This window comes from Pagrus major, chromosome 2 (genome assembly GCF_040436345.1).
Source record: "Pagrus major chromosome 2, Pma_NU_1.0".
Lineage (NCBI taxonomy): Eukaryota > Metazoa > Chordata > Actinopteri > Spariformes > Sparidae > Pagrus > Pagrus major.
The window spans coordinates 8,427,844-8,453,771 of record NC_133216.1 but is presented as its reverse complement, the minus strand read 5'-3'; the positions used below and the strand labels follow the sequence as shown (position 1 = coordinate 8,453,771).

The window sequence follows — 25,928 nt, the reverse complement described above, 5'->3', positions numbered from 1 at the left end:
GGAGAGAAGGAAAAACAAAGTCCTGATCTGCATATGTCTTTTTAGTTTATGGACATCTTAAACGTGACAAGAAAAACAATTTTATCATATTAAGTTTATCAAATATGTTTTACCTGACTTTTTTTATTTAAAAAGTAACTATCCCTCAGTCAAAACTGTCACCAAAGACAGGGTTTGATGATGTGGCGTTGGATCAAGAGAGTTGTTGTCACCATTGCCATTTATATTTTTAAGTTAGGATTCCTTTAGTGTTCATTGTCCAGGAGGTTTTTTACCAGGAGTCGAATTATCTGCAGAGGTTTTCTCTTTCTGTAGAAAGCTTTGATTAAAACCAGTACAAACACTAAATAAAGCAGATTCATGTTAAAACCAGTGTTTCTTGATGCTGTTGAGTGGACACAGGATGTCAGGATCGGCTGCAGGCTGTTATCTTCGTCTCAGCTTGTTTTTAAGTGACTTTCATTTTCAAGGTTTTTACTGGGAGCCAAATTATCTGCAGATGTTTCCCACTCTCCAAAACAAAGGGAGCCTGTAATTAAAACCAGTAAAAAATACAGAATAAATCAGTTTCACGAGCCGAGCTGCTGCTGATGTTAGCTTGGCTTGTTTCTCTGATAACTTTAAGATCCAGACTTCTGAAGAGTAAAATCCTTAATCCGGTTAAAGTGATGTAACAGAGTCCAACATACCCCTCGCTTGCTGGGGTCCTGCGCTCTGGTGGCTTGGAAAAATGGCACCTCCCATCGAGTGCGACAGCTCGACCCAGGATGCTGTGGTGGAGACCAATCTCTGCACAACAGTGTCTGACTTCATTCTTTTGTCCATTTCATTTTCCTGCGACCAGACATTAGCCAGGAGCAGGCTGGTCTGGCTGAATGGTTGAAAGTTGCCGTGGGCAGTGATCATTTCAAAGTCCGCTGCTTTTAATCCTAAACATAAGTGAAGTACAAGTACCTCAAAACTGTACTTAAGTGCAGTACTTGAGTAGTACTCTCTTTCTACCACCGCTCCTTGGATAACCGTACACCTTGAACAAATGGGAACTGTGCATGTTTTCTTTGTCAGATTCTTTGAATTCTGCTAAGGTACCAACCTGACTCCCTCCCATTGTAATGAGCACAGTGTTTCCCGGCTAATTGCATTGGACGTCTGCTTTGATTACAATGACAATGTAAATTTAGACTCTTGTTGAAAAGCGTTCAGCTAAACCATTCACAGCTTTCAGCATGTAGAGTGATTCCCAGAGTTTCTAAAATCAAAGCAAACAAGTTCCCTTCGGTACGGCTCAATTGAAAACATGGTTGGAAACAACAGACTTGATTATGCAGGCAGAGGAGGCGATGAGATGGAGGTGCTCCCATCAGCACTCCTGACATTATGTAGGGAGTTATTCCCACCCACTGTCTCCCTCCCCCCCTCCGAGTGTCTCTGCCTCTCCCTCTCCAGAGTGAGCCATGAAAAGATGGGAAGTTTGAGCAGCTGTAGCAGAATGTATCGCGAACTTAAATATATTCCTGTAGGAGGCTTCATTTCACACCAAGTGTTGCATTTTTAATACTGACAGAAATTGCAAGGCCAGATGACAATGTAGTAGTTAAACTCGCTCTACGGAGCTCGTGATTGGCCCGATCGGATTTTATAGTTGTGACCTTTGTGAACGTTTGTGAGTTAATAGGGTTCATTGACATTATCTAAAATGTGCTAAGTCGGAATTTAGTTGAGTTGGCTTTTTGTTGCTGATTAACAAAAAAAGGATGCAAATGGTTATTGCATTTCCCACTTTGTACAGTTTAGTTGCTCCGTTTATCAGCAAGCAAAGGGTTTTTTTATATATAAGAGCCAGACTGCTCCAACCCAATCAGCAGAATAAATGTTGGAAATGTACGTTTATGCAAACCACGGGTATGTTAAGTTGCAAATTTACCTTTCTGTTAATAACATTTTCATCACCTTCTGGTCTGGTTAGGTTTAGGCACAAAACCACGTGGTTTTGGAAAAGATCATGTTTTGGTCTGAAACACCTGCTTTTGTCGCCACAAACACAGCTGATAATGTCACGGCGTCTAGTTCAAAATATTCAGTGGTTTCATCCTGCACATGTGGAAAAAGTTGTCTCATACAGACAAATGGCTTGCAGCACCATCCTCTCCACCTCCCAACATGAAAGTCAGCTCATATGCATGTAATGTGAACGTGATATGACACGTATTGTAGGAATGTCAATATGCTAGATATGAACCATACAAATTTTATTTTGGCGACTAGGCTGAGAACACTTGTGTTCTAGGAGCGTTCAGGTCCATGCTTAAGGTCTACTAGTAGACTATGGGTATAATCTTGCCATTGGCCAACTTTTAGTCAGCATTCTCTTCCCTTTCTGTCATCTGCGTTTTAGCATTTTTCAAATCTCTGTCTCTACGGGAAACGACAACAGCTCCCAGGTTGGCAACCTATACATGCTGAAAATGGAAATGTACACTAACCATAACCTTGTTGTGAACAGTACGGCCGTAAACAAGCAAGCAGTTGTTTCCTTTTCTGATGTGGGGATTTAGCCATTTTAATGCACATATTCCACCAAAACAGGTCCCCTGGTGCTAGTTTGCAGGGGCACGGCTGCTGCATCCTGGGTTTAGCGGCACCCCAAGACGATTGTGATTGATTTAAAGACATACAAACAAGCCAGATGTTTTTTTCTCCTATAGCAGAATGATAATGGGTGCAGAGCTGTGGAGAGCTCTGGTATAGTTTTGCAGTTGATTCAATAATCAATATTGTCAATATCATTTTTATTCTTACTTCCCTGTAAAACATGTTACACTAGTTCAAAATGTAATTTACAGTGCTAGCTCAAACAAGTTCAATAAACCTATGATATTAAGTTGAATCACCAGCTGATTTTCTGTCAGACTGGCTTTTTTGCTGCTTTTCTCAGTCTCAGCTGCTGTTGTTCGAACCGACCTCCGTCTGAAACAGAGTGCCACAATGTGAGGCTGCTCCCGGTGACCTTGTTATATTATAAGAGGGGGTCTGAATTCAATACTAACCTTTGTCCATAGTTCACGTTGTTTTCATTATAGCAAGAAGAAACAACCTTGACTTCACACATACTTAGGACCCAGAGTTCTCCAGGGAGTTTTTACTCTCTTTTCAACTTGTGTTACGTTCTGAAGCAGTCTGAGAATAGAAAAGGGATAAAAATAAAAGAACAAAAACTCTAAATTTTAGGTTAACAACTTATTTCAATTACTGACAAACATGTCAAAAAATAATTACAAAATGCCAATATCACAGCCGAAACATTTTAGTTTTTACTCTCTTTTTTCTTACTTTTCCAGTGACTTTTTGTCTGCAGGGTAATCAGGAGTTTTTTTCCTGTTTTCTTCCTATTTTCTCTCATTACTTCTCTTATTGGAAGCACTAATGCAGTGCTCATTCAAACGTGCCTGTTCAGGCCGATTGCTTGGCCTCCAGTATTGCTGCTTGTGGCTTTCTCAATATCATCGACCCGCAGTGCCGGAGAACCCCCGCAGCTCCAGACACAGCAGTTTCAGACCCAGTTCCAGATTTAGATGTTTATGAGTGCCGCCATTTTTATTTATTTATTTTTACCTTTGTTCAACTTAACAACACACTAATATCACAATATGCCACCAGTGAGACAGATCTTTTGAGGTGTTCCCAAAACATGAGCCACACCTACATTCTTAATAATAATCATCAGTTATGTTATCTTACCATGTGAGGCAGCTGGATTCAGATCATCTCCTGAATCCATCTTGTAAAACACACAGTGGTTGAATCAATCAGTTCGCAGCTAGTGGCGTTGCGACCAGCGAGAGGTGCCACTGTTTGTCCGAAGGCAGCAGTGGCAGCCTCTTAAGATGTTGGCGTAGATGCTGCTATAGCATCTGTGATAGCAAAACTGGAGGGAAGGCTTTTTCTTTATTGAAAGAAGAGCAAAGAAGCACACTAAAGGTCCTGCTGTTGATCTGTTAGTCCTCGATAGACTGTAGTAGACAGATGGTTTGGATGTTCCTGCCCCTTTCCAGATGTTTCTGTGGGTCTGGAACTGCAAGGGCTCTCCAGCTCTGCAGGGTGTTGTCAGCTGATGTTTGTCAACTTCACTGAGAGCTGCACTTCAACACTGCACTTCCTCGGGTCCTCAGTGAACACCTGCCAATTATGAAGTCGATCGGATGAATGGTTGTTGAGAAAATTATAGGGACAGACAGATGACAGAGATTCCTCATCACTAAAAGACTCTCAGCTGCAGCGAACAGTGTCTACATCAGTGTCCTCGGTGCATCTTTCTTAGACAATCGGTTTGAATACGACCTTAATGAGGGTATTTTCTGCTCCTTAAATGACGAATGTCTTCTTTTGAAACGAAACGTCGAAACATAGTGTTTCTTTGGCTTAGTTGGCAAGTTTGGACTTTTTCAAAACTGTCTTGGCTCCATTGTTTATCGGGGGCTTTCAGGACTAACATAATTAGGTTCATTACATTGTTCGTTTGTTCTGAACCGGTGGCTTCACTCCAGGCTTTACGCACTGAAGTGTTTTGAAGTTAGCTCTGCGCTTTGAATAATTTAAGAAATGGGTTCCTTTGCATGGATGGAATTAAAATCTGACCAAATTACTGCAGATTGGGTCATTAAAGCAAAGTCACAGAGATCATATCTATCTTATGAAATATGCACCTTTTTATATTGGATTTGTGTGTGTGTGTGTGTGTGTGTGTGTGTGTGTGTGTGTATATCTTGGATATTGGATATTACACCGTAGCAGTAATTTTAGTGGCTTGTTCCTAGAAAACAAATATGCTGCTTTTTAGGGTTTAATCAACACTCGTTGCCCTTTAATAGCTGCTGCAGAGTCAGGAGTGTACTTTAACTCTTTCTTTTCGGCTCTATCACCTAATTAAAGTCAGATTTAACGCTGACCGATGTTGGAGTGCAGGCAGCCTGATTTAATATAAACTGCTTTATAGATTCATTCTCAGCGACACTGCTGTTTTTGATGTATTGATTTGAAATCCTAGGAATCTCTCAGCGAAGATTTTCTTGTCTCGGAATCGATAGCAATGTGATTGGATAGAAGCTCTCCTGGCTCTAATTAAAACCTTGGATGGATGAATGGTGCTCTTACAGACTCGGCTCGGAGGAATTAGGCTCTGAGTTATCTTTATAATATTTAATTAAATATTGATAAAATATAATATCAGATAAAATAACATAAAGAAGGTCGTTTTGTCTAACCTTGTCTGTGTTCGGCAGCTGTTGGATGGAGAATTGACCCATCCTGAAGGAAAAGGGGGACAAATGATTAACTGCTGTTTGAATTAATATATTTTTCTCTTTCTGTTCTTACAGTTCATATCAACTTTTCAGCTGGCAGCTCAGGAAAAGGCTCACAGGTAAGAAAAACACTTGTGTGTGTGATTCTGTATTTCCTGTCTGCAAATGAGTCTGAAACCTGCTGCTGGTTTCTTGATAATTAGTGTTAATCATTCGCTTCCTGATCTCCTCGCCTCCATTTAAACCCTTAATCAGCTGACCAACTAAAAATAAATGACCATGTTTTTGTTTTTTTATTTAAATGGATTGATCATTTGGCCTCCAGATAGGAACTATTAATTTGCTCTTCCACACAAGGTGCAAGATGATTTTCTTGCTGTTGCATTTTCTACATAAGTCTGCAGTTGCTGCGCGATAAATAATTAACATGTTCAGTTGCTCTACTTCTCCTTGGTGTGAGGAGATGTTGACAGTAAGCCTCCTGGCAGAGGTGCTTAGCATCACAGAAATGGGAAATTACTGTCTTGCCTTTTACTGATGTCAACCGCCTCTTTCCCTGCGAGAGGATATTTAAAGTCTTCGCTTTGTCACTTTTTCATTTTTTTCTCACATTGTTGTAAATGATGTTTGGCAGAAATTGCATTCGTCTGAACTTCCCAGTGTAATGTAGGTGGATATTAAAACATCTCGAGTCTCTGGCCTCTAATTTGAACAGAATCAAGTTTGGTTGAGTCAGTTTTCTTCCCTGAAATAATTGTGTCACTTCATGAGTGTTCCTTCAATAGCAGATACTCGGTCAAAGCGCTTCTCTTTCTTTTTTTCTTTTTTTTTTTTTTACATTTTTTATATAAAAGAGCGATTAGGGACAGCTGCCTGTCAGAGTTATAAAGCAAAGATTTAAATGACATCCATTCAGGAGAAGAAACTCTTTAAGGGAATGAAAAGAGCCGTGTTTTCGCAACAATGGGAACATAATCGGGAATAAAAGTCATGTTTAATGTGCTGGAAAAAAGATATTAAGAAAGCAGAGAATGTTTTATGAAGTTCATTTTGTCTAAACTGTTACATTACATCTATTTTTAGATTTAAGTGTCTCCTAAAAGCTTCAGAAAAACACATTTTCTTATTTCTCCTCCTTTTTTGACCCTGACATGTGGCTTCTAGTGCTTGTGAGAGCTTGTGGGGGGGGGGGGGGGGGGGTTGTTGCCTAGTTACCACGGGACCACGGCGGCGCTTATGCCCTGTGTTTTTTAAAATGTTCACATCGCATTTGAATTTTTTAATGTCACCAACTTCTGACAGGTGTTTCTCAGACAGAGAGTGGAGCCCAAATGTGTTCTGCACCCTGTGTCAGACGTGCGTTGTGTGCTGCAAAGTGGAAACCAGGTTAATGCCCCCCTTTTAGATCTCCTGAGCTGAAGAACAACATTAACAAATTAGAAAGGAATGCAAATTTTTAGGTCATGGAAGCGCTCCAGTTCAGTTATAGAAAGTCGTGGAATTTACATCGGGGCCATAGCAGGAGGCCTGGCGCTGGTTTATACACTGAATACAACATTTTACAACACATGCTCATACATCTGTGAGCACACTTGATTTATTATTTAAGAAGTAAACCAGTCGCTGAATAAAGCAATTAATTATTGGTCTTCCCACAGAGGATTATTGACTTTCTAACAAAGTTGCGATGCAGAAAGACCTTTTTGTCAGCGTAGCAGTTTTGTAGCCAAGAATCAAGAACTATAACGTCAAAGACGGTACAATACATGCATATATTAGCAGATCAAATATCTAAATTATTTTTGTGGTTTAGACTCTTACAGTCTCGAGAACTTCAGTGTGCAACGGCCAGAACTTGTTGAGCATTGATTGATATTTCTCTCAATTATACAGACTCACCACACTCACTCTGGGTTAAACACAGGGTATGCCACACATATGACAAAGGTATAATATGTAACATTTCTGCGTTGAAAAAACCTTTGTTATTTAATGAGTTGAGTTGCTCTTACATTATCCTAAATGTTTCCATCAAATGTCAAACCCAGAGAACTCTATAATTTCACATAATGCAATTGTGCATTTCATTTGCCTGCGTGCCGCTCTAAGAACCCACTAGTAATCATAAGCATGTGGTTTATCTACCTGCCTTCTGAGAATGTCAGAAAGTATATTCGTGTGCCTCAGGCTGGACTCACAATATGGGAGTTTTAAAATCTTAATCAATTTTGAAACTGGGTTCCATCACGCAAGTGTAATCTTCACAGATGTTTTCTCACACGTGCACACGATATAAGATTTGCAAATAATGCCGCATCTTTAAGATTATCATGCCAGAGGGAGCGATGCACCGGCTCACGTGATCTCGTGGGGGAGCAGACGTAAACAAATGGCGACCGTACCGTACTTGCTGCAGTACCGTATATACTTTTGCAGTGAGGAAAAACAAAAGCAGAACAAATGAGTCTGGATGAGAACATGTTTTGGAAGACGTGGTCAACATGGGTCGTCTATTCTACAGCTAGAAAGTTTAACTGTAAGCTGAGTGTGTACCATTGATTGGCAACACTGTCAGCTGCTTCAGAAAGCACTGATAATCATCCAGATTCTAAATCCTAGATATCAAACACTTCTGATATTTATCTGGACAGCCACCATGAGTCTGCCAGCAGTTGGGGAGGTTTAAGAATGGATCTGTAAACCCCTCACATCACCATATAATCTGTGCCAAACTCCCAGGCCAGATTTCTCCTCTGATTGTCGGGAGGGGCAAATCAGGATCAAACAGCCCAAAACTCCTGTAGTAGTGTGATCCCGGCCTGAAACATTATAGTGTATACAGTGCTTTGAAGAACGGTGACGGTGATTAAATTGCTTTCAATGGAGTCAAACAGTCAATCCAAACCTTTTAAAGTAGTGTTTCATCAGAGCGTATTTCACATGATTTTTGTGCCAGTGGTCAGAATAGAAGATCTGGCACTGAATAAAAGAGGGTTCACCATCTGACTTCAAACAGCTGTGCTCATCCCATCGCCATTAAAATCTGGCTAAATCTGCAGGGGCTCCTGTAGCGTGTGATATGGGTAACGCTGATCTCAGAATGCAAAGTAGCAACTGTCGAGTCACATTAAACTTCCAGCAACAGATTCATAAGAGTGTGTGGGGGGGGGAGCATATTGAGTGTGATTCTGCATCCCGTGGCTTATTGTTTGCTCCCTTACAGCGGAGGAAAAGACCATCTGTTCCAATTTTTAGTCAGGATTTGAAAAGTTTCACCCTCTTTGATCAATATTGTTGCATATAACACTGATTACACAAAAAGGCTTATGAAGTGTAAAGCAGGAAATATGGCTGTAAGTTTCAGTGGCTGTCTTTGAGCACAGTCCGTGGCTCGCATACGAAAAAATGTCAGCGTCTCCCCCCTCCTTTGAAGACAGCCTGAAGCCTGTGATGACTGGCATCAGTTTGAACTCGGAATGACTTGGAGAAGTTGGTGAGGCAGGCGCAGGTACTGTGATTATTCGCCGCTTCAGGGCTTCATAAACAGCCTAAACAACAAGTGTGCTCCAAGTTTGCTAATGTAAGCAGAAGTGCCTTGATCTCATGCACTCAGAGGACTCAGAACAGCGAGATGATGCATGAGCACTACACAGAGTGAGAAATTATTTACAAACTTCCTGCTGAGGGTCTTGCAAAGCCAATGAGTAACTTCAACTTGTTAAGAGCACACCTGACAGTTCCTGTCACTTTGCCACCATTCTGGTCCTCTCAAGATACATGAGGGAACTTTTAAAAGACATTTCAGGGCTCAGGCTTTATTCTGAAAGTGGCAGCTGGCTTCACCTTCAGGCGATGTTCCTAGATGTTGGAAAACGCAACAACCAGTGCTAGGACACACACAAGAACACAACCAGGAGAGCAGAAGTAATTAAAAGTGCTGATCTTTGTGAGTCACCTGAGTTCTTTCATGTGTTTTCAAGGCTAAATGGTTGCTTTACAATGTTATGCAACGCCAACATTCTCTTAGGTTCGTCCTCAGGCTGTGCAGTGCCCTTGTAAACTTGTAACCCAGATAGGAACCTGAACGCTTCTCTTTTGCCATCATAGCCATCTTTGTTCAGTTCCTTTGACCATTGAAGGATATAGATCTTCATCTCTGTGGGGGCACTCAAGTGCCAATCAGTGAATGACAAAATAACCAGCCTTCAAGGAAAAGTGCTCTTGCCTTCCTTAACAACACAGTCCGATCAAGTCATTCATCTCTAACTGGAGGACAAAATCATCTATGTTGCTTGAAGGTTGCAGAACTTTCTGCAAAACATTGTTTTGCAAAGATTTTGTGTTTAAGCTCACATCAGTGCTGCCTAAATGGCTTTCACTCCAAGCAAGAAGATCTACTTGGGCTACCTTGGGTTGTTGAAAATCGAAATGAAGCGGACAATTGTGAGACTGACGTTTGAATCATTGCTTTAACTCCTCTGCAGTGACCTTATCTCAGCAGGAAAGATTCTTTTTCTGAGATTGCAAACCTGCATGAATGCTGCTGCCAATGTGCACCTGAAGACCCGATTTGACCAAAACTGTGAATATCAACAGGTGGCGCACACTCATCCTCCATCCCAACATGGATTCTTAAAATGATCTCGTTTAGCTCACAGCATTACAACAGTTTCATATTTGTCTCCGTTTTGGTTTCTGATTCTGAACAACAAGACGTAAAGATGTGATTACAGAGCAGAGTGTAGGCTGTAAAAGAAACACAAACTGGGAAATCAATTGGTATTTAAACTTAAATATTTCTTAGAACCTAACCACTCTTTAATTAAAAAAAAGGTTCTTTGAAACTTCTGTCTTTACCTTGTTATATTTATAAAAAACAATGCTAGTTTGTTTCTTTTGAGTTGGAGTGATGATAAGATACAGATTTAAATTGCACATAACACTTCGCAGCAATCTTTTTTCCCTTTTGTAACTCGAACGATACAAGAACATTATTTCTGTGTGACCAAATTCTTGTTTTCAAAAGTGTTCTGGTCAAAAATATCTATCAGCCATCTCATGTAGAGACCAGGGAGCAGCAAACTGTGACCCTAAATAATTTACACAGCAGGGCCTGACAGTAACGGTTGCCCCGTTGCCCAAGGCAACCAGATTTGGACCACTGTCAACAATTTTGTGCGGTCTGGTCGCCTCTGTTGGCAACAGTTGTTCCTGTGCTTAGAAAAACAGAGCCGAATCCCTCTGTATACAGTCTTCTAACTAAGTGAGAGTGCCCTCGTTGAACTGTTTCACTGTGTGAGAAATGATAAAAATATGGATGAAAAATGCTAAATATTACCCCAACAGATTGTTAGAATAACAGAGTGTTAATGATACTGAAATATGTGGACCTGAAGAAAAGGGAAAGGCAATGAGTTTATTTCTTTTATTTTACAAATAGAAAATGTGCCACAATATAATTCGATCCCCGAAAAACAAGTTTGCTCTTTCAGGTAAACACGCCATTTAGAGTCACAGGGCTGATGAATAAAACAGGGCAGATAAAACATGTTGGAAGAGCAGGTGCACAAGAACTATCACAAACTGTGAGAATATAAGTGGAGAAAATCAATCCAAGGAATACTTTCTACATCCTGTGTGGAAAAGAGCCTTTCTCAGACTCTCCTATCACGTCGAGATCAAAAACAACTCAGATTTTCGAGCTGTAGATTAAACCAGGCTTGCAGGATTTAAATATTCAGCGTATTATGTAATTTTTCCTGCTAATTATGTTACCTTGCTAATGTGAAATTTAAATGCAGTGACATTAGTCGCTCACTCTCACTGCCGTTCTGGATTAGTAATGAACCTGTAAGCCACTTGTTCTTAATCAAATCCATTTTAGGTGCTGGTGTGTCTGTGACATGAAGAGAGAGAAAGAAAGAAGTATGATAAAAATGTTGTCATTTAAAGTTGAACCCAAAGATATAACATGATTTAAATAGTGCCTTCAGTACTTCAGGGTTCACTACCTATTCCACGGGGGAGGGGGGGGGACAGGATGATGCTTGTTGCTATGGATACCATCCAGTGCTGTACACACTGCATCTTATGTCAGTTTAATTACATATTGAAGTTACCCTGGCTGGACGCATATAATTACTGGGTGTCAATTGCTTTGGTCATCTGCACAGTAAAACTGATTACCAGCAGCTGCAGTGATAGCCTAGCATTAACTAATACCGCTTTTCCACCAAAATTAGCAAAATTAGTCTACACAGGTTTTTCAAACACAGGTCAACCTGCTTAAATTACCTATTGATCCCATTCCCACTTCCTGCAGGCGAACAGAAGAGAAAACAACAATACACTCATTGTGAAAGAAGTGTCTGTAAAACGGGGGAAAATTATTTTGAGTGAAATGACTCGTTTCACGATCATAATTTGAGCCATTCCATCCAATAACATTGGGAAAGTCTAGAAGAGCAGCACCATTACATTATTTTATCCCCATTCAGGTTAGTCGGGTGCTAAACCGGCAGTCAGCCGGCTCGGTCGGCGATCCAGGTATTTTGATAGCCGGAAAGTTGAGCTTTTTTGGCTTCAAAACACCAGTGAGCAGCTTTCATAGGAATGAACAGGGCTCCACCTCCAACACTGTGTCAAGTAATAAAACGTCCTTTAATAGACTGCATCCCAAATTCCTTCCTTATTTACACGCCACCACCGGATGTTGATAATGCATCATCATTTTGCGCGGCAGAATTTAGCTAATGGCTTTCTCGCTAGATTGAGCAACCTTGCCTTAGAGTGACTAGTGTTTCAGATCATCTCTTTTAAAGTCCATACAGCCCTCATGAAAAGTAAGAAAAAAAATAAGTTTGTTAATAGCTTGTTGACCCCTAAATCGTGATTGTCCAGTTATAGCTCAGCAACCATGACTAGGCACAGCAAGTTTGTTTAGTTACGATGTGTGCACAGTTCTGTTGTGAAAGCAACAGTCAGCATTTATAGGGCTTAGAAGGTGGGTTTCTTTATTTAGCCTTTCCAAAACCAAAAACACAAGAGTGTAAGGAATGGATTCAACAGTGTTTTTATCTGCTCAAATGTGCATGCAGTAGCAGCCTAAGTGAGCATTGCTTTCATAGTTAACTATGCACTGTGTAGTATTTCCCCACTGTGTGGAAACCAGTCCTGGATGCTATCAAAGTCTAGGGCTACCTTTCATACCCTGCCAAACACATCTATTGGTCCAAATTGTAAAAGCTTTTTCTCTCATGACATAAAAAAGTGAAAACATAGCCTGTTGCTTGGAAATAAAAAGTAAATAGGATAGCTTTCCACCCTGAGCTTGACATCAGAGGAAAATGGCCGCTGTCTGAATGAGAATCAGTGACAATATAACCATGTTTACCTTTGTTACATTTACTTGAGTCTCTCTTTCAAACTCTCAATTGAAGAGAGTCAATTGAACACTGTTCGATTGTTGCTTGCATGGAGACAGATGATAAGCTATTCATGCGCCAACATCTTGACCTTCAACGCGCATCATAACATCACACTGAAAAATGGATGGAAACTAGGTTGTCCACCACGGGGTCATGTCTCCGTCACTCTGCCAATCGGAGCCAGAGATGATTATTACTGTTGACTACTGCAGAATCTTTTGAATTAATGCTAATTGTACCCTGTCCCACTGAAGAAAAAAAGCCAGATTTGAGTGTCTGTTAGTGGGTGTTTTTTTTATCCAGTGTAAAAGGGGCATAACTAGGCAGCTTTGTTCCATGCAGGCACATGCAGCTTTAACCTCAATCAATGTCAACTAAAACCAAAAGACAATGTTTAGTCGCCAGGTTGGCAGTCACTTCTACTGTCAGGCCCATCATCATGCACGTCATGGGGAAAATTGCTCCTGTCGTATCATTAACAGCAAGTTAATAGAGTAGCTTTACTTGTCAGTTTTGAGACTTTCTGCCCTACAGTGTGTTATCAACAGGTTTTTCCCCATTATTTCTGATTGAAGTCAACAAATTGCAGAAAGAAGGTATGAATACAGCCTGACAAGAATAACCTGCTGATTTTCATAGGCAGCAGACCTTTTAAGTCATTAAGTCATTACACATTAAGAGCTTTCGCTTGTGAATGAAAAACGGCTATTGAGTAAAATTTTTAATCTGTCAGTTCTTCTGGCACCCTGACAGGGAGGAGGGACAGAAAAGGCTTTTTAAGTCTTAAAGTGCTCAGTAGATCTGAAAGCGTCGTCAAAATGAAGCTGTTGATTTGCACTACTAAGAAGTAATTTTACTCCTTCAATATAAAGTAAACCCATGAATAATAGAGATCAACTCAGGTATTTGAGGTGCTCAGAATCCTTCCAGACAGCCAGCTTCTGTAAACATCGCACATTTTTCTCCAACATGTCAAAATTCATAAAACCACTGCAACCTTGAATCATTCTTGCCATCAGTGAACAGAGGGCTAATGTGACCTGACGGGTCACTCACATCAGTGGAGCGTCTGTGCCCTCGGGGACTGAGAGATGCAGCAGAGGGCCGGGGCTCCGGCGTGTTTGTATGTGAAGAGCTTCCAAATGAAAGGCAGGGATCAAAGGGTTGTCTTTGCGGGTGTCCTTGATTACATAACGGTCACATCATGTGGGTTGAGCATCGTTCTCAAGGAGTTTACACATGTACACCTCAGCAGGGAAAACCTTCGGCGCGGTGCTGCCGTTGTTCTGCGGTCAAACTACACGAGGCACAATCTTCCTGTCTGTCTGCATCAGCGCCGTGGTGCCACAGATCAAACCCACTCAAGGGATGGTGAAACTAACCCCTTCAGATGGACAGTGTAGACTCAAAGCAATTCCTTTTTAACACCTGTGGGTGTCTGATTCCTGCTGCAAATGGCTGACAGCCTGCTGTCAGATGGGATTAAGGAGAGCTTTACCTGCGCGTAGTAAGCATTGAGGGCCAAGAAGAGCCGAGTCCTATGCGAGCTGGGAATAATTCATTGCACATTAATGGCGAAAATGATGTTAGACCTGTTCTGAGTTCACTCTGCTGCAGAATATTAGATCATTTACCAGAGAAAGATAGCCCTCCTGCTACCCAACTGCAAGATTGCAACCAAGGAACATGATTTAAAGGGGTATTTTGTTAAATGTCCAATGAGTCACCTTTTGACTACAAAAATCTGAGGAACAGATGGACGACAGATTAAACAGAAGACTAACATAAAGTGTCTTAGTAAGATTGTGGGCCACCAGAACAGCTTCAGCGCTTCTTCACATTTATCCTACAAGTCTCTGAACTCTGCTGGAGGGATTGAACACCAGCGATCTGAAATCAGACACATTTCTATCCATTGAATTGAATTGAATTTAAAGGCACCGCTTGGAATGTAGTGAAGGAGGCAAGTTGTTGTGTTTCTTGTGTTTGAAAACCTGTTCTCCTGTTTTATTGTGGATGTCTGTATATCAAGTTTTATATGTTGCATTTTATGATGTTGTCACTTTGATACGGTAGCTACCTTGGCCAGGTGTTTCTTGTAAAAACGATCTTGATCTCAATGGGACTTCCCAGTAAAATGAAGGTGAAATAAAATAAAATAATAAATAAATGTAGCTGTATGCTCGTTTTCAGGTTCAGCAAGGACACAGCTTGTGTTCGTCTATACTGATAGAAAATATATTGTTGTACGTCTCCATAAAAATAGATGTATGAGTTCAGAGAGCTACTGCAGATGGTAGTAGAGGGAGAGGAGGAGAGGGAGAGAAAGGAGTGTCAGCTCTCATTGGTTGTAGCTCATTCAAGGCTCCCCGACCCGTCGGCGACACAACCAGATATTTAGCCTGTTAGATATCCAGCAGGCGTAAGCTCTGATATGCTCTGATCTGAGGCTTTATGTCTGCGATCTCCAAAAAACGTTGGCGAGTGGAAAATCAGGACAAAAATCCTGTAGTGTGAACTGAGCTTAAGGGGACAAGTGGACCCAAACCCGCCAGTAAAGTGCCAACCACAGCATGACAAATCCATGAGATACCCCTCTGTGGGGGTCAAGCATTCAGGCCTGTACCGTTGTCTTGGTGTTGGCCACACATGCACTTGCCCACTTGTCTGGAATACCATGAAAGATGACTCATCTGGCCACTTTCTTCCACATCTCTGTAGACCACTGCCGATGGTTCACTGGACTCTTAAATGTGCATTCATCTTCGTAATGAGGGGTTCATGCACTGCCACCCGACTATAATATCCCTCTCTCTGTAATTGTTGATGGATTGTTCCCACTGACAGTCTGCACATCCTGCACCGACACTCTCAGTCACCTGAGAGTCACTTTTCTGCTTTTCTTACATATCACACTAATGCACAAGCATCGCTGTCATCAAATGTGTGCTGTCGACCACAATATCCAACCCTACTTGCTGATGTCTTTCCCACAGATGCCACTTTAGTTCCTCTTGAAACATGAGTCAGCCGAGCAGTGTTTATGATTACAGCTCCTGCCATCCATGCCCCACGATGAGCCCTCTTTCAAAGTCACCATCTTGACACAAAAGTCGTCTTCAGCATTTTTAGACTTGCCACAGAGAATGATTGGATGTTAATTCCTTAAATATTATGCTTATGATTGCTTAATTGTACCATGCAGTGCACCTCCGAGGAAGCATTTGCATGTGTTATGTTTCTGCACTCAACACCAAGGGCAATAGAAATAAGTCTGTTTTTTCTATAATTAAGTTTGAGATGTTAGTATTTTATAAATATGTTCCTAAACCCTTTTTGTCATTTAATGTTGTTATTTTGGGTTTTACTTCCATTGGTAACAGGCTACATGAAGATGAAATGACATATTTCAATCTCTCCTACAGCACACTGGAATAGGGATCGACCAATGTTTTTTTCAGAGCCAATACTGATAATTATTATTGATAAAAGGAGACCAATAACTAATAATTGGAACCAGTATACATTGGCAGTAATACAAGTCTTGGTGTCAAAGTTTAAATACTGTACTTAAGTGCAATTTTGAGCTACTTTACTTGAGTATTTCCATTTTCTGCTCCTGAATACTTCCACTCCACTAAATGTATTTGACAACTCAAAGTGATAGTTCGGGTCTTTTGATGTGTGGTTGTATGAAGTACTTATCCTGAGTCGGTGTATTACCTGCAGCAGATGACTGTCAGCTCTCCCCCTGTCAGACAGCCACATAATACAGTGCATGTCAGGCAAAGCTGTGGTTGTGCGTAGGAATACGGACGTTGTGCGGTTGACAGAATGTAGTCCCAATGGAAAGGGCTGTGTGACGGCAAAGTAAAGCACCAAAAATGTTCAAAATATATCCTACACTTAAAGGGATAGATTTTTTTTTAGGCGTGCCTTCTTTTAGGTGGCTAAAATATGTCTTTCTGTCGATACCTGTTAGCAGTATAATGCTCTGCTTCCCTGTCGGTGCTGTACGCTGCTTCTCCACACAGGGGGAGAGCTGATGGTCACCTACTGCAGGTAATACACTAATTATGGATAAGTGCCTCATACACTCTACATCAAAAGCCCGGCACTATCACTTTATGTTACTAGTTATTTTGCAGATTTAAAATCTTCAGTGTCGATAGGCTTTTACTCATGACTTGGAACCAATCAGATAGTGTTGTGGGTGGGACATTTTATAGGCAATCACAGATACAGATAATCGGAAAAATGCTGAATATCGTCCCCAATAATCGGCCGTGCAGATAATTGGTCTACGTCTACACTGGAGGTTTCATGTAAAATATCACTGGTAAATGTAAATGCAGTCTGAAAAATGTAAGAAAGCATTAGAATATGTACATAATCCAAGTATATAGAGCAGGTGTTCAGACACAACAGTAGAAATGCATTAAGAAACACAAAGATCTGCATTGGTGGGGGCGTGTTGCTACAGCTACAGGTGAGAGGAAGAAATACGGTCCCTGAAGTCCAGGTTGAGTAATGCATCTCTGAGTTTGAAGGCTAAACAGACAGCTAAACACTGCTTTTAATACTGCAAGACAGGGTTTCAGGGCTCCCAATCGCCAGGCAGACATTAATCAGTAAGAATAAAAAGTGATCTGCAGTACAAAGAATGTGCACTCGCATGTGATTGATTGTTCAGAGTAGCGCCTCGCTGGATGATGATGTGTTGTGGAGAAGCTTTGTTTTGCCCAGATGACCCTGTGTTTTTGGCCGGAGGCAGCTGCGTCGGAACCTCCGCTGTGCCAAAATAGTGAACTAATTGAAATGAATGAGGAGGCTGAATTTTTCTGGACTCCTTACAGCCTGTAAAACAAAAGCTCATTAGAAAGGAACTCTTGAAATACACTGAACATCGCAAACCGCCGTACAGCAGCGTAAGTTAGATTCAGAGATCTCATTAAAGCCTTGTTAAAGTCTGTCAAAAAACGTTAGGACTTATTTAGAGTGATGTGAACTAGTAGACACACATGCACGCATTACAAAGGCACACCCAGTTGCACACAATCAATTTAATTGGTAACATTTCCTGACCACTTAATTCATCACACCGGAGGTCTTGATTTATTTTGTTTGACAGTGACGGTGCAATGATTTACTGTCAGGGCACTTTCCTCTCTGAGAGTTGAGTCGTGTTGGAGGAGACAGTGAGGAACTTTTCACCTGCCACTCTTCTGTCATCCAGAGAAACTCCCACTTTACTTCATTTGTTTTATGATTATTATCCTCCTCTTTCTAGATGAGTTTTCCCTCTATATTAACCTGTTGTCCTATGACATACTCTCAGAGTTGGAAGGTTTTTATACAAGTCATTATCTGATAACGAGTTGGATTCTGCTGGCTTGTGAGATGCATGTTTTCCTTGAGGTACCTTCTCTCTTCAGCTAAGGAAATGATTTAAGAGGAGCGGTGTGTGATAAGATGAGACAGAAACCTTTTGGGCATGACTAATGCTACTGAGTCCAATTAAGCTGATGTCTTGTACCCACTGAATTAAATCACCCTGATATGATCTTGTCTGCCTGTGCATATATTTGCTTCTAACTCTGATCACCTGGAAAAATAAGAGAAGACAGACAGCCTCACATATACATGAATCATCGCTGCACATATCTTTATAATTGGTGAACTTTCTACTATTATTTCTACATCTGAAAGTGTGCTCGCTCGATGCTTGTCAAAGCGCTCGATTCGGGATTTGATGAATATAATAAGAAAGACAGGAAGTGCGGAAAACGAGCCCTGCAAGCAATAAATGATGTTCAGTCGTGACAGTTGCAGGAAGGCATTCATGGGAGGGGAAATGACTAAATTTATAGTTTATTCTGTATTTCTAAAATTGCGAGTCCTCCAAATTTGCTGAGATAGCGAGATATGTATAGGCAGGTTCACACAACTGCCACCAAACTGCTGTGATTCCCTGTAACCACTGCACCACACCCGCTGAGAGTGAATTTATGACTTAGTTAAGCTCTCTGAAGGCTGCAACAGCTTGCCAGAGAAATGATTGTTAGTCTAGAGGAAGTCATAAATCAAAACAGGTCTCGGTTTGTCATTATCTATTAATACTCTGCCGCTCTAGAGCTCTGGAAACAGCCAGAACTCGCACATTCTCGCCTTTTCCTCCAAGACTGAAAGATTTCCTCTGAAAGATGGAGGTGAAAGACAGCTCTTCAAAGTTTGCACAGCTTGTGATTGATTTACTCATCCCTCCATGGTCTGCCGCGTGCACTGACAGCTTTGGAGGTGGAACAGTGTTGAACGCCTTAATTGAGCCGAATGTGCAGAGCTTAAATGCTGCAGGCACAAAACCCACACAATTAGGGAGGACTAATGACGTGGGGTATCACCCATTATTTCTCCAAATAACCCACAGGGCTTTCCATATTTAGCATCACTAAGTCTTAATTAGTGATTAGGAAGAGGAAATAAAGTATTTAGTCGAAACTGTGCGTCTTCACATGAGCCAGTTTTGACAGTTTCTACGTCGCTTGTTTAAACAAAACAGTGGATGTATATAGGTCATTATTTGAAGACCTTTTTTTGTTGTTGTTGCTGTTATTAAAAAGTTTCTCTGTCTTTTCAGAGCCAAGATGATATGCACGTCATCCACAACAATCAACTGGGTAAGTCTTGTTTTTGTAATTACAGTAGAGGCAAGAGTAAGAAAGTCAGACAACGTCAGCTAACTGTTGTGTCTTTTTTCAGAAATTGTTTAACATTAAAGATGAGATTTTTAAGACTAGTCCACTAATCTCAGCCTGAACATCAGGGAAATGTCACTTACAGTTATCAAGTAGTTGTAAATAATCTCAATGTAAGTTTTTTCAAACTGGGAAGCTACAATTCAGAGCTTCCTCTTTGACAAACTGTCATGCCCGTCTTACGGGGATGACAGTGCTGCATTACGTTTTTTAAATCTGTACAATCTAGCAGTCAAAACGTATTAAACGATCGTCACGTTCTTTCACAGAGCCAGACCAATAGACTTAATGATTTTAATACTTCTGCTATGAAGGGACTTATGATTGAGAGAGTCACAGAGTATAACTATCTATCATCATGATTGGACGGATTTGGATGAAAAACTTCAAATTTAATTTAGATTTCACGTCGATAATCTTGCCTGCCAACTCAGCCAAATTGTTGGCTCTTTCTCCCGAAATAAAATCATCTGTCCCATGTTGTGTTGTGTGGAGAGTTAGGAGTTTGATGTATTATTGTTAAGGCAGTTTTCACATCAGTCTTGGACTGCTGTGATTTATAAGCATGCTTCCTCTTTTGATCTTAAACTTCTGGACTTTTCTGTCTTTCACTCTGCCTTGAGATTTATTACTAGTGATGTTTATGGTACACATCACTGTATTTTATTTGACAAGGTTGGGTGGTCTTCTTTCGAGGAGAGACGTGATACTCACTGGTATCTTTTTATCTATAAAGACCTTCCGGGAAAATTACCATATTACCCTTTCAGAATTGCTTCACCACTCAGATGGGCTTTATCAGACCCGCTCTACTGACTGGCTGTCGCTTCATGTTCCGAGAGTTAGCTGTGAACTTGCAAAGACTGCTTTTAATTTAAGTGCACCTGACTCATGGAACAGAGTATAGCAGAGACGTTATAGGAGAGGAGACAAACTACCTAAAGCAGGTTGGTCTTAAACCCTGGGCCTCTGCAGCGAGGACAAGGCCTCTGTATCAGCTGAGCTACTGGGCACCCTGTGACGTGTTTTTGACCCGATTCGACTGATGACTCTAACCCAGTGACCATTAAAAGTGCAGTTACGCCTCTCTTCCATTCATTCAGAGAGGGACCTGGTCTTGTTAGTCTGAAATAACTGCCCCAGGGTGTTGCCAAAATGGCTGCCAAGGACTTCGAATATAGCACCTCCTTAAGATTAACACTTTATATGTTTTGGCCACTTCAGAAATTTAAACCTCACAAACTCTACTTGCAAATGTGTCATATAACTGTATTTTATTTGACATTTCAATTAATCTATCAAATTATGTGCCCTAATCTGAAAGCTTTAATGGCCTTTTATTAGTTAATTCTGGTACTGCCTCTTCTTTATTCATCTCTTTGTTGTTGCTTTTCCTTTATTTTTCACCTCTACCGGGGATGGTTGGGAACGGATCCAGGAATGTTAGGTAGCCGGTATCTATGTGTGAGTGCAATTTGATGCGGACAAAGGGGATTGGGGATGTTGGGATGCACTCTTTAACCAGTATTGTTAACAAGTAACAATAAGAATGTATCCTATTATTATTAAGTAGCAGTAGTTGTAAATAATTTCAGTGTAAGTCATTTCCAAGTCTCTCTCAGACACAAAGTTGTTATCCTCTTGTTTGATAAACTGTAATTATTTGCTGCATCGCCCATTCATACTAAATAATTGAATTGTTAGTCGCAGGCTGTAATCTCAGAATAACCAAAGACTGTTGTATGTGTATTCATATTTGTATTCATTTATATGCAGCTGTATTTGATAGTTGCAGTGTTCAAAGCTGCTATTCAGAATACGGGTCATCCTTTGGACACTTTTGTTGTTTGATATTTGGATCAGTCTGCTTCAGTGGAACTAATTTGTAACGCTGGATGACATTCAAAGGGATGAACTATTAGTGAGTATTTTGGAGAACTGCGTGCTCACAGGATAGAATGCATTATCAGTCGATATAATCATGAATAGTAAATTAAAAATGTCGGACAGTGTGAAATCTAAATAGCTAAAGCTTATTAAATGAAAAGCCTGGTGAAAAGGGCTTTTGTCTGACGCCTGCCTTGAAATTTTAATCTTCAGAGTTCCTCAGATTTTTTTTTTCCATAAATATAGTCCCATCTCTTTATTGATTTGAGAGCCAGCAGATTCATAAGTAGAGCAAATAAAAAGATCCCATGCATGCCTTTCATGCTTCAGGGGGCTCACACAATCACCATCTGAAAGTGATTTTCGGGAGCCTGCAGAGGAGTTTGCAGCCAGTTTTCTGGACCTCTGCCTGTTGTTCATTCAACTGGGTCACCGCAGACGCAAAAGCACACAAAAGCAACTTCATAATGCTCTCATTTGGCACCTCTGCACAGAGAGGAAATACAAACAGACAGTTATCTGAAAAATGGAGCTTCGCTATCTGGCACCGCCACAGTAATTCCCTTTGTCACACCAGAAAAAGCTACGCTCGCCTGCAGAGAATATTGTTTGTGGGCAGAAATTCAGAAGATGAATAAAGGATGTCGGACGTTCTTTTGTCTTAACAACACAGCAAACATCAAAAGGTATAACTGGCTTGTTTATTTTAAAGGAGCGGGTGACCTTTGAGGAGGTTTTGGGGTAATCATTCAAATGATGTTTCTTTAGAGGGAACACAGGGGGACTAATCTAAATCGAACGATGTCTCATTTAAGTCTGAATAAAATGAGCCGCTATATGCGCTGTCCATACTGCAGATAAACATTATTACTTCTTATGAGCAAACAAAAGCAGTGTGAGTCCTCGGGCCATATTTTGCTGCACATAGTGTTTTTAAAAATGCAACATGCTGCATCTGAAAAACATTGAAACCTTGGAGAACATCACGTGTACCAAACTGCCTCAGGAGAGGACATCACTCAAACCAGCCACAATATAAAAATTCCTAAGTGCATTGTTAAAAAAGTGAAAAGTCACAGAATAATCAACAACAAAACACTCAACATTTTTATTTTTAAGATATTGTTTGTGCTTTCGTTCCCAAAAAGTTTGGACGCTGTATAAAACATAAATAAAACTCAATGTGATGGTTTGCTAATCCTTTTTGACATACATACTGTAATGTTTAAACTTATCAACTTCATTGTTTTTTGTAAATATATGCTTATTTTGAATTTGATGTCAGCAACACATGGCGGCAAGGCTTAATGAATGATGTATGGTTTTGCGCCGGCAGCAAAGTGTGGACAAGTGTAAACATAAAGCAGACGATGACTCTACACCAAATGTGACAACTACCAAAACAAAGACAAACAATCTATATCTGGTGGGTAATAAAGAGAGATTTTCATGTCTTTTTCAGCCAAGCTCAGATTTTTAAGTTGGTGAATCCAAAGCAATAATGTCTTAATGTGGGACATAATATCTTAATGAGGCTTCAATTTCAGCTGAGCAGTCAGTGCAGATACACGTTTTGATCTGAGATATTCTTTATAAAATCTGAGTCTATCAAGATTCCCTATCACTTCTTGGTCCTAAAGGATTTTGTTTTAAGATCCACTGAGACCTGGTGAGGAAATTACATGAGAAGGCACAAAAATTCCACTTTTCCATTGTGTTTTGTGGGTCAGTTGCGTCTTCCTCTACTAATAAGCAGCCAGTTATTGGAATATAGATTAGATAGTAGAAAGTAGACATGAGGTTAAAATCAGATTCTTATGCTACATACTTAAGTACTTAAGAGTACACTCGCCAGAGTTTCGTGCAAACTTTTTGTCTCTGTTTCCAGCTGTTAGTTGTATGTGTAGGTGGAGAGAAACCTTAATACAGAGATCATGAAGCAAGATTTTATCTCCTGATTTACAAAAAACTTGGCTACATTACATTATGGTCTGCTTTTTTTCTACAGTTTCTTTCAGTCACGGCCAGCTTTTCTTGTAAAAATGCAAATGTAGAAATAAACCCTTGCTCTCTGGCATTAAGGGAATAGCACTAAAAACAGATGTTTATTGTTCATGTTGTAGAAAAATAAATGACCAAAAGATTTGGTTCTTTAGCTGTGGGAGAAAGAGAAATGTTGCAGCAAACAGCAGATGTGAGGTACATTCCCAAAAGCTGCTCTTTTTTAGGTGGATTTCACTTTTCAATGAATAGCTTTTGGTAGTTGAGGGTAGAGGGCAACTCCGTACCTCCAGAATTGAAATCAGATTATCGCTGTAACAATAATTAAGCCCAGAAAAGCAGTGCTACTGTCCCCTCTGCACCTGTATTATATTCATGAAGTGGCTCGGAGCCAGCTTCTTGAGACCAGAGGGATACGCATTGTATCTTCAAGAAGGTACAATACTCTCAAGATGTTCAAGTATTCCTGTGTAGCATCTAAAATTCCCTGTGTATCTACTTTCCCTTACCCTCTCATGTTTCCAAGCGCCTGGCTGCATGCCAACTCTATTGTCCTCGCTCTTCTTTATTTTTTGATTCCAGACACGTCTGATGACTTTATATTCCAAATTAAAAGCACACCGCGCATTAATCCTCAGTAATGTCACAATTCTGGCATATATTGCCTTTTGGGGTATGAAATCTTTCAAATAAAAAAAAATAAAAAAACCTTTTCAGAAATTAGGGAAAAACAAGTGGTTTATCATCCGTTTTCCAAATACTATTATGGCTAATGAATGGGGTTCATAAGCAAAACCAGGAATCTGCTCTGCATTAATTGCCTGAGCTTCCTGAATTATTGATGCTAAGTGAGGTTTAAGGGTTGAGCTCAGCACTCATTAGTCTTCAGCAGAGTCGTCCATGGAGTCGTGAACTCTAGAGAACCTCTAATGAGTGTGATTATCACAGGTTGGAGACCCTTTTCTCCAAACCTTTACGTGTTGCATCTGCTGCGTGATTGTTTTGTGTTTTTTTGTGTTAGTACTTGGAAACGACTGTAATGAGCTAATTTATACAGGAGAGCGACTTTTCCCCTTGTGCATACCACCCCTTTTCACACACACACACACACACACACACACACACACACACACACACACACACACACACACTTCCTCTTTTTCTTCTTTTGTAATCAAAGTGTGTCTTTCTTTCTCTCTCCGCTGGTTTGCTTCCTCATTTCCCCTCCTTTCCGTCAGCCCCCTCTCTGCTGTTTTCCTCTCTGTTTTACTGAGAGATATTTATGACACTGACCTTTTCAGCAGTAAGCTGAAAGTTAAATACACCATGCTCACTATTGATCTTGTGCAAGGCAATTAAAAGTCTGTATTAATATGAGATGGAAGCTGAGAGAAAATCGTTCCACTTGCTGCATGACACATAGGCCTGTGCCACACTCGATGATTGCCTATAGGGAAGGTGAATTATTTTTATATGGTGAAATCAAACTCTCCACAGCCTTTAAAAAATTGGCTATATTGAATTTGGGCTTCCCAGATTGAATATCACCGGATGTCTGTGGATTGGCTATTAAATCCTGGTGCTGTGTGGTGTGACGGTCATGCCTAGTTTGGTCTGGAAACTGCAGCCCAATTCTCTTGGGGGGAGTGTGTCTCTCGGATGCACCGTTTTGGACGTGGGGAAGAGAGATGGAGGTGAATTTTTAGGGAGAAGGTAATTCTGGGCCATCTTGTCTCGGGGAGTCCAATGATGTGAGTCATTGGAGTGGAGCAGGTTTTACACCGGCACAATCAGCTGCTGGATGGGGAGCCAGGGCTGCCGATGATGGAGACGTGCTATTGACATCCTCTGTCATCTCTGAATGTGTGCGGGCGATGAAGAGCTCTGGATCTGGATCTGTCGTGACAGCTTCATTGTTCCCACAACAGCCTAATGGCCCCACTTGCAGAATTGGATCCCTCTAGACTTTCGCAGACATTTATCATTGAAATTGGGCTATTGATCTGCTTTCCATCCGTATTCCCCTCCTGTTTCCTTCAGAAAACGTATTCACACATTCACTCGTGCACTTGCCACGGACGTGTGTTTATTTAACTGCAGGGAATGAGACACTCGAGGCTGAAATGAACTGTTGCTGTGACAGCTCCGGTGACGACACACACCTGCTCTGTCACACAGATGGAGATGACAGAGCTGCAGGAGTGCCTAGAGGTCAGCGTGCTCTCAGTTCCTCTGCCACTTGGCAACGTCTGCAATCCCGCTCTAAGGAAGTGTCACTATTGATTTGTGTCAATGAGGTGACAACACTGCAGGGCCAGGCCAGTCCGAGAGCACACAAGCTATATTCAGGAGCAGATATTTACTACAGCCTCATGTATCTGTGCACATACCTCGAAACACAAATACGTTTCAGTGCCTCGATTCTTTGATCAGTCTGATCCTCTGCCCTTGGCTTTCGGTGAAGGCGATGAAGTGAGTACATAACAGTCAAAGCCTTCACAGCCTTCACACAGAGTTTGCCATAGACCAGATGGCGATGGCCTTTAAACAATGACTCC

At 40.9% G+C, this 25,928-nt stretch overlaps 1 protein-coding gene across 2 annotated transcripts in view; it reads left to right on the top strand.

The window, feature by feature from the left end:
* The window catches only part of b3glcta (beta 3-glucosyltransferase a), a 70,334-nt gene that overhangs the window by 6,820 nt on the left and 37,586 nt on the right, over nt 1-25,928 (top strand). For both annotated transcript variants that reach the window (XM_073493785.1, XM_073493793.1), the window contains exons 2-3: nt 5,376-5,419; nt 19,365-19,404. In XM_073493785.1, the coding sequence (XP_073349886.1) occupies nt 5,376-5,419; nt 19,365-19,404 (84 nt within the window). The remainder of the gene's footprint in view (nt 1-5,375; nt 5,420-19,364; nt 19,405-25,928) is intronic.